A 10,562-nucleotide genomic window follows, 5' to 3' on the forward strand; every position below is an offset into this window, starting at 1 on the left:
AGTGGTATTTAAAAATTGGGCACTCATTTCACATAGTGCAGCTATATATGGTGGAGTTCACAAATGTGTTTTGACCTCCTTCTAGATATATAGCTAATTCTTAATTAGTATTTCACTTTAGTCACTAAAAACCCTTATTAATTATGTTATGCAACTTAATTGTGCCTGCCGGCCAAGGTCGGCTGCAGCAAAATGAAATAGTGATCGATCAGAATGACATACTACATTACATAAATAATTATAATTCACATTTAAATTGAAGAGGAACCTCATTTGGCACTCACTGGCCGGAAACATGGGGTCATCCTTCAGTTGCTGTGGTTCAGAGAAGGTTGATGAAGGGTATGTGAAACAACTACAACTAACTAATTATATATATATATATATATATATATTCACTTTTAATTATTTGTATAGCCTATACATATGTATGCGTGATTGTGGTTGGTTATAGCTAGATTTATTGTTATTATTAATTAATTGAGGCATGTATGGTTTATAGGTTGACAGTTGGTGGAGGTAACAATTCATGGAGAATATTTACTTACAAGGAGTTACATGCAGCTACCAACGGTTTCAGTGAGGATAACAAGCTTGGTGAAGGAGGATTTGGAAGTGTCTACTATGGGAAAACCTCAGATGGCCTCCAGGTAATATACATATATACAAGTATAATATATATAATGATATATATTTTTTATTAATTTATAATCATGCTTGCATATATATATATATATATATATATGTGCAGATCGCAGTGAAGAAGTTGAAATCCATGAATCTGAAAGCGGAGATGGAATTTGCTGTGGAAGTAGAGGTACTTGGAAGGGTTCAGCACAAGAATTTATTGGGACTGAGGGGGTATTGCGCGGGGGCTGACCAACGCCTCATCGTCTATGATTACATGCCAAATCTCAGCTTGCTTTCTCATCTACATGGCCAATTTGCTGGTGAAGTCCAATTAGATTGGAAAAAAAGAATGAAGGTTGCAATTGGCTCAGCAGAAGGCCTACTGTAAGCAACCTATTTTACCTATATATATATATATGTGTGTGTGTGTTTTTTTATTTAATGTCCACTAATTCATTGTTTAAATGCTCAAAACCCATAATTTCTACTCAATAATAAGAATTTTCAATGCCCAATAACTAATTGTTAATTTGGAACATCATTTTGAGAAACACCACCTTCTTGTAAATTATTAAATTTATCTTCTTTAAACCATTCTTTTACACAATCACATGATTATATTTTCTTTTTTCTTCCCTCTTTCTCATTTCATTAATAAATTAACCCTATATTAAGTAGGTTTGTATAAGTTATGTGGGGACAGGTGATTGGTTGTTATTGACAGATACATTTTTAAACAAATGGTTGGAGCTAAATATGAATAGTCTATCTCTTTTTTCCTCTTTCCACATTTAAATTCTCTCAACATTTAAATTCTCTCTACATTTGTCCATGTAATATATAATAAGTTAATCATTTTAAAAAATAGTAATTACAAATCTTTTTTTTTTTTTTTTTTTTTTTTTTTATGATAAATTGATACTAATAATAAAATTAAGATAAATAGTATAATTAATATATATATAAGAGAAAATATAATAAAAATAATTTAGCAAGAAATGACAAATTTAATGAAAAAGGGTAAAATAGACTTTTGCGATAGATTATACTTAATTACAAATAGTTCAAGGGTTGTTTGCAAAAAGGGTAATAATTCAAGGAGATTTTTTTTGTAGCTTTACCCTTTATTAAGTGATTATGTTTGTATTATAAATTTTGTTTGTTTGTCGTCTGTGAAAGATAATTATAATCTCCCAGAAGCCTTTTTATACCAGATGGAAACAAATTTATGCACTTTTAAATCTATCATGTAGAATTGACAGGTTTATAAAAAATGGTCTCATTATTATCTTATCTAGCAAATTGATGTATGGGAAATAATTGAAATGGTTTAATTAAGTTATAAAAAATATAGTGTTAAGCAATATGTACAAACTTGTTACAATTGCAATATGGTGAATTGAGTTGTAAAATTGAAAAAGTTGTAACAAAGCAAGTAATTAATTGTTGGATGTACTTGCATATTGATGATATATAGGTACTTGCATCATAAGGTGACACCCCACATAATTCACAGAGACATAAAGGCTAGTAATGTGCTGTTGGATTCAAATTTTGAGCCACTGGTTGCTGATTTTGGGTTCGCGAAGCTAATTCCAGAAGGTGTTAGCCACATGACCACCCGGGTTAAGGGGACCTTGGGATATCTAGCACCAGAATATGCCATGTGGGGAAAGGTTTCAGAGAGTTGTGATGTTTACAGCTTTGGGATTCTTCTACTGGAGATACTTACTGGAAGAAAACCAATTGAAAAGCTTTCTGGTGGCGTTAAGAGGACCATCACTGAATGGGCTGAGCCATTGATAGTGAAAGGAAGGTTTAGAGATCTTGTTGATCCAAAGCTTCGTGGAAGTTTTGATGAAACCCAATTGAAACAGGCAATCAATGTGGCTGCATTATGCGTCCAAAGTGAGCCCGATAAGCGCCCTAACATGAAGGAAGTGGTTAACCTTTTGAAAGGCTATGATCCTAAAGCCAAGGTAATGCAGATGAGAATGGAGAGTATAAAATATGGGGATGATTTAATGGCTCAAGATGATGATGATGGTGATGATGATGGTGATGGTCATGCTGATGCTGGCGGTGGCCGTCATTATGATGAAAGTAGCGCATATGGGGTGTTTGGCGCTATGGAAGTGAAGAAGATGCAAGACCCATCATACAAGCAACACCATGGAGAAAGAAGAATGACCAAGCATGGGTGACCATCCATACGATCGAGTTTAATATATATATATATATATTTATATGTGCTTTTTTGTGCGCTACTAGCTACTCCTTTAATTTATGGGTTGATATATATGAACTTGCAATATATCTATATCTATATATATAGATAGATATATTTACAGTGGCAACATATCAAGGAGGGTTAATGGAGGGAATTGTTACCCTTAAATCTTTTCTCATATAAGTAGATAAAAAAAAAAAGGGACTTTTACAGTAAAGTCTTAGTGTAAGTATATTACCCATAACGTAGTTTGCATATTTACAAATACATGAACCAAGTTCTATTTTAGTCCTTTATTAAGTTTAATTTATATTTTTACCCCTAGGAGTTTACTTTATGCACAATTTACCCAAAGAATAACTTATTCAAGTCTTAGAATTTTGTCAAACAGCATTTAGGAACTGCTGTATAGCGCTAGAATTAGGAGACACAACACGTAGTCTACAAAGAAGAATTGAAGAACTTAGATTTAGACTTATATTAATACAAAATATTTTGGAAGCTAGACGGCAACAATTTTAGTTTATGAATAAACTTGACTTTAATAATTTAGATACTTCTATAAAACGATTAAGAGAAAATTTAGATTATATTAAAGAACAAGTAGTACAGAATTCTAATCCAAATAATTTAGATAACAAGATAATATTGGTCGTCATTAAAGATATTAATAGTGATATCAAAAGTAATACTGAAAATCAAAAAATAATCATAGACTATTTAAAATCCCTTAAAATCGATATCCAAAGGTTATTACAATAATTTTATGAGCACCAGTAGTCCTGATTATTTAACTGCGTTAGCTGAACTTTACAAAATTGATAAAGAACCCATAGGATTTACAAGCTTTAAAACAGACGTACAATCAATTAATGTACATATTAGACAAAATAACTTTTTAATCCAATTATTACTCCAGTTATCTGATAAAATTAATAAACTTGAAGAGAAATTAGAAGTGATACAAGAAAGTATTCCCAGAGAATCTTCTAAAGAATTATCTGAATTATCAGAAATTATAAAAGAAATAAAATTGTCAGCCAATAACCAATCTTCTCCTACAACAGCCAAACGTGTAAATTTACTACAATCTCAACTTCATAAGCAAATACCACAATGGCCATTATCCTTAGAAAAGCCAAAGAAATAATGAGAGTAGAAGATATATATGATAATGAACATGATGCTAAAAAATATATAGAATAAGGAATGAAGAAGGTAAAAAATAAAGTTAATCTTTATTCTAATAATTTATTAAATTTTCAGAGTAAGATATATAATCATTTTAGCCAAAGAAAAATAAGTGCAGTTAACAATCAAGTTATTTTAGACCTTATAACACCCGAAGCATGCCAAGAATTAAATGATAATAATTTAAAACTTATGCATTTAGGCATCATAATGATAGGATTAGTGGGATTAAACAGAGCAGAAATTGGAACTAGAACACTTACTTATATTTATGATGATCGATGGAATAACCATCAATAAGCACAAATAGCTAGCGCCGAAATAGACTTAGCCGACAATGCCGCAATAGTAGGATGTATTCCTAATTATACAATCACTACTAGAGAATTTAGTAAACATATTAAGATAGCTATATCTACAAAAGGATATAATATGACAGGCCAATTTGAAAATCTATTAGTTAATACTTTATTTATGGGAAAGGCAGTTAATCAATATAACTTAAACTTTAAAGCCTAATTTAGTGAAATAGTTAAACCTTTTAGTAGCAAATATGTCCAGATGATAGAAACCAGAAAAATAAGTAGTATTACCAATGAAGGAACATAATGGAAATTACCTAAACTTACTACTACACCTAAAAAGATTCCCGAAAAAAATATGATATATGTTTCAAATAGCGGAGATGCTAACATAAGGTTTAGTAATTATAAAAGATAAGACAATTTAGTTGATGATACTTAAGAAGACTTTTTAACTACACTAATAGAGATAGAATCTCCTGAGGAAATAAATGTCCTTTATGATAGATTAGAAGATAAAATTCTAGATAAAATAATGTATGATTTTGATAATTTAGAATTAGAAGCATTGCAAGACAAGTATCCAGAACCTAAATACCAACTTATCGAAAGTATTTATTTAGGATAAGGAAATAATGATGATATTAAGAAAAATATTTTAAGTGTCGAATTTGAATCCTTCTATATAGCATTAGAATTAAACACAGTAAAAGAAGAGTTAAATGTAATAGAACATAGAGAAGGGAAAGCACCAGAAGGATCAGACTTTCAGTCAATCGACCAAGAAATGAGTGACCAAAGAAAGACTAACACCTCAGGTAGTAATACCCTAAGAGATGACTTTACTACTGGACAAAGATTAAATCCCTCACGTGAAACTTATGTCGAAAATAGAAATATACCAGATATGTACACATTAACACAATATCGTAGATAATATGAAAATATACCAACGCAACAATCAGGAACAATATTAGACATAGCAAGGCACGATCCCCAAAACTGGGCAAAGGTAATCGAAAATTGGGAACAAGATTGTATTTAGCAATCTATTTTGACCAATTTTGACAATAAAACTCAAGCCTTAACCTATTGTGAAACCGTATTAAGAGGAACCATTCATGACTGGTGGCAGCTTATAAAGTAATTTATCCCAATGATTATGCCATCTTATGTGATAATTTTACCATTCAAGGCTTTACCAGCCTCATTAAAAAAGTATTAGTTGGTGAAGATAGATTATTAGATGACACCTTAATAAAACAAAACGAAGCTTTACGTAATTTAGAATTACTACAGATTTGTGATTTTAGATACATAAAAAACTACACCAATAAATTTTTTGAGTATTTTACAGCCACTGGTAAAACAGGTGATAAAACATTACTTGATCGATATCTTCAGAAGTTACCCGGAAGCGTAGGAACTAAAATATGGAAAAAAATGGTTAGAAAATCCTAGACGCGATATGCTAACCATATGAGATAGAGTTAATCATGTGTATAACATGTTAAAAGCAGAGTGTCGACAACGTAAAGAGTCTAAATAAATCAAAAAATAATTTTATTATACATGTAGACAAATAGATTTTCCACCCCAGTATGAGTGTATACCTCAGAAAAATTACAATTATAAGCACAATAAACCTAAAAAATATAATCTGCGTAAAAGCAAGACCTACAAGAACTTTCGTAATAAAAAACCTTATGTCAGAACTAACCCTAGGCAATTCAGAAAGCGGCCTTGGTACAAAAAGCAAAAGATGAATAAAGATAAAAAGGATAACAAAGATAAGGATAATAAGGTAAACACTTTACCCACAAAAGAAAGACACTGCAAATGTTTTATTTGTGGAGATCCAGGACACATTAGACCAAATTACCCTCATCGATACAAACAGAATCCTATTAAAAAGATACAAGAAAAGATCAACATACTTGAAGATATTGAAGAACAGATAGATGAATTAGATGAACTAGAAAGTATTTATGACTCTGACGATGATAATGAAAGTATATATAGTATCGAGAGCTTAGATAGTAACTTTGATAATGATGAAGACTTTGAACAAGGGCTTCATTCAATAGAAGATTTCGTTCACACTATAAGTAATCTATCATGTCAGTATAGCTTAGTTAGTTTTCAATTTTCTTCTTATAATTGTAAATAGTGCAATACATCTATTAAAAAAGGTCATTACTGTGAAAACCATTGTAAAACTTTATTATGTCATAATTGTTATACCAAATATGAAGATAAGTAAGAAGATATTTTAATCGAATCTATAAATTCAATATATAAACCATCTAGTCTAATTCAATTCCCAGTAACAATAGAATTTAGAGAAAAATTAGTTCAAACTTCAGCTATGTTTGATATTGGAGCATCTAAAAGTATAATTCAAAAACATTTAGTCCCGGAAGAAGCCTTAGGAAAGTTAAATTATAATGTTAACATGAGCCAGTATAATAATGAAAAACTTCCAATAACCCATTGTGTTCAAAACATTCCTATATTAATTAATAATGAAAAGTTTGTTTTACCCCAGACTTATGTAGTTAATAATATTCCTAGCACCTATGATTTTATCTTAGGATTAAATTTTATAAACTCACTCACCGGAGGATTTATGTATACCCCTACAGGTTTACAGTTTTTTAAGAAAGGAACCTTTATTCCATCTAGAGATCCTTATATTCCTCAAAAAGATAAACGAGCCATTACATATGTTAACACTTTACCTATGACAGAAGAAATGACAGAAAATTTATTTGATGTATCCGAATTTTTAGAAGACGTTTCTGAAGCCTTAATGTTTCTTAGTCATCTTGATGAACCAAAGATTTTCCTTAATAATAAAGTTATATTAAAAAACCCCAAACTAAACATTGATAATCTTATAAGACTAGCTAAAACTACCGAGATTCTAGGTGAAGACCCCCAGAAACACTGGTATAAAAATAAAATTGAAGCAAAATTAAATATAATAAATCCTTTTATAACTATAAAGACACAAGATAATCCTCATACCTTAGACGATCAAGAAGAATTCTAAAAACAAATTAAGGAACTGCTATTACTAAAAGTAATAAGAAAAAATAATAGTAGACATAGGAGTCTAACTTTTATGGTTAGAAATCATGCCGAAATAAAAAGAGGAAAGACTCGTATGGTTATAAATTATAAAAGATTAAATGATAATACCTATGATGATAGTTATAAAATTCCTAATAAAGATATTTTAATAAATCAAATCCAAGATAGAAAATAGTTTTCTAAATTTGACTGTAAATTAGGATTTTGGCAAATTCGGATGGCTGATGAATCCATTAAATGGACAACGTTCACATGTCCTGAAGGACATTATGAGTGGTTTGTTATGCCTTTTGGATTAAAAAATGCACCACAAGAATTTCAGCGTAAAATGGATACTATATTTAATAAACACTCAAAATTCTGTTGTGTTTACATCGACGATATCTTAGTCTTTAGTCAAACTAAAGAAGAGCATAGAAAATATCTTGAACTTATATTCAATGAGTTTATAACACAAGGACTCATTATAAGTAATAAAAAGATGATATTAGAAAAACAAGATATTGAATTCTTAGTTTTATACATAAAAGATGGAAAAATAGAATTACAATCTCATATTGTCAAAAAGATTTTAGACTTTCCTGATAAATTAGAAGAAACCAAGTTGTTACAAGCATTTTTAGGTTTATTAAACTATGGTTGCAATTTTATTCCAAAATTAGGATAACTAGTAGGACCTTTATATTCAAAACTAGGAAAATATGGTCAAAAATATTTCAATACCCAAGATATAGAGTTAGTTAAGAAAATTAAATCTTTAGTCTCTCAGTTAAAACCTTTACAACTCCCACTTAAAAAAATTTATAAAATTATTCAAACAGATGCATCAGCTCAAGGATGGGCAGGGTTACTTCTTCAAAGACCAACAAAAGAGTCTTCTTGAGATGAAGAACAAATTTGTCGCCTTGCTAGTGGAACTTTTAATAAAGCACAATCTATTTTACCCTCAACAGATCTAGAAATTCTAGGGGTAACCAACTCTATTGAAAAATCTCAGATATTCCTTGATAAATAATTTCTTATACGATCAGATTGTGATAATATAGTTAAATTTACAAATAAAGCAAAACAATAGCGGATGTCTGCTAAGAGATGGATTTCCTTTATTGACTGTATTACTGGAAGAGGTTTTAAACCTATATTTGAACATGTCAAAGGAAAAGATAATTATTCTATCTCGTTTACTAATCGATTGTTAAATTTTGCAGGAATGGAAATCAAGAGCAACAATAGCTATAGCCTTATACTAGGCACTTCTAATCCTTTTTTAATTATCCAAAACCCAGCTCAACAGTTCCGCGCTAGACATAATCTTTTTCCTGACCAAAAACTTATTTTAGATAATATTTGGTTTTCTAGAAACAACCCAATAGAACCCTCGTTAGAAATCTAAACACTTTAAGTGAATATTTCGTATCATCTAATAAAGCGTATCAGAATTTACAGCAAGAACATGAGACGCTTATATCTCATTATAAAAATTTAAATTTAGCTTATCAAAAGATGACAGCAAATCCCACAAAACTAACTATTTTTGAGCAACGAACTAATGAAGATGAAAATTTTCAGAAGGTTCAATTTCTGCAGGTACAAACCAAGTATGCCAAGTTATTACCTATGTTTTCTCCTACATACAGAGAAATCCTGCGACAATAAGTTGAGCTTTTTCCAGAAGACATCAAAGAACTTATATCCTTGAAGAAATTAAGTCAGATGGGCTTAAGGAATGAGTTGATATCCAAAATTACCTCAGAAACAACAGTCCACCCAAAGGAACCCGTTATAACTATACTTTCATAAGATTAATACAAACAGGCACTGACATACCAATAGCCATTATCTTGTTAGATGTAGACCTTATTTTCTTTATTCCTTTTGAAATCACCAGAAAAATCCTTTTCTCTACCAAAACAACCATTTGTTATTTAAGCAAGCTGTTAGAACTAGGAATGATATATAGCGTCACTATACCTAAAGACACGCCCTTAGAATATCTAAATTCTTTATGTAATTTTCCCAACCATTTAAACCAAGCCATTGCCTTCGAACAGAAACTAACCCAAAATTTTATGCCAGAAAGTCCAATTCTCCTTCAAATCCACAGTACTCCCCCAGAATGGGTAAAAGATGGAGTTATAATTTTGGGACAACATTGAATTTACATTCATTCTGATCCAACTGAAGTCAAAATTCTTACCCAACATGTTGATTTTGTAAATAACTTTCATAATGAGATATAACCAGCTACCTTTAACCATTTGGTGTACTATAAAGCCTATCGACAAATTAACCCAAGCTACAATCCTGGTTTCAGACTCTATGATCATACTATCAACATTGAAATTTTTGTTAAAGCAAGAATTCCTCATGTGATTAAGTCCCCTCCAGAGATTGAGATATCCCCAGAAATTGAAGAAATAATAAATGAAGAAAAGATGTTGTTAGAATAGTTTGATCTTGCTTATAGAAATGAAGAAACCAGCTCACCAGACAGTACTGATGAATACCTGGCCCGCAGGCATGCCAGAGCAAGAGTTGACAGTCCAATAGATATTACTACCGATAGAAATTTGTCCAATATGCAAGAATTCTAGTGAAAAGCAAATTCTCCACAGTATACAGGAAAAAAACAGCTTTAGCATTCAAGAAAAGTAGATTTTTAACAGTGTACAGTTAAAAGCAGATCCACCGAAATCAGATTCTCAACAGCAAAAGTAGATATAATTCTCCAGAAGAAGACATCAATAGTTCAGCAATAATTCATGTCATCTTATCTCTAAAGCATCTTGAATATCAACCATCCATGTAGCATCTTCAAGCTCAACCGTCGATTCATCCCTTTCTTCTGCTATAAAAGGAGCCTCTCTGCTCAAGTAAAGATCATCGAGTTTTAGAGCAAGCAAGTCTAGAACCATCAAGCCTTCCAGCCTCCAGTGTCCAGTGTGTTTTATGACTTCTTTCAGTATATTTCCTTTATAAAATATAGTGTGAGAGTGTATCCATGTATAAACAGTGTGTATCCATGTATATATTTCTTATGAAATAAATTATCCAGTTTGACTTATTCAAAACCTCCTAATCCCAATTTAGTATTTTCAGTACTTTCGGGCAAA

General features: G+C 30.9%; 1 protein-coding gene across 1 annotated transcript; it reads left to right on the forward strand.

Moving 5' to 3' along the window:
* Positions 1-295: 295 nt before the first annotated feature.
* On the forward strand, positions 296-2,834 carry LOC132278462 (PTI1-like tyrosine-protein kinase At3g15890). The gene is made up of 4 exons (XM_059780246.1): positions 296-342; positions 503-650; positions 752-1,014; positions 2,108-2,834. The coding sequence occupies exons 1-4, from the start codon at positions 296-298 to the stop codon at positions 2,832-2,834; spliced, it is 1,185 nt and encodes a 394-aa protein (XP_059636229.1).
* The last annotated feature ends 7,728 nt before the right edge of the window (positions 2,835-10,562 follow it).

Source organism: Cornus florida, unplaced genomic scaffold, assembly GCF_030987335.1.
Source record: "Cornus florida cultivar Cherokee Brave unplaced genomic scaffold, ASM3098733v1 CherokeeBrave_3.0.0_Hap2_Chr10, whole genome shotgun sequence".
In the NCBI taxonomy this organism is placed as follows: Eukaryota; Viridiplantae; Streptophyta; class Magnoliopsida; order Cornales; family Cornaceae; genus Cornus; species Cornus florida.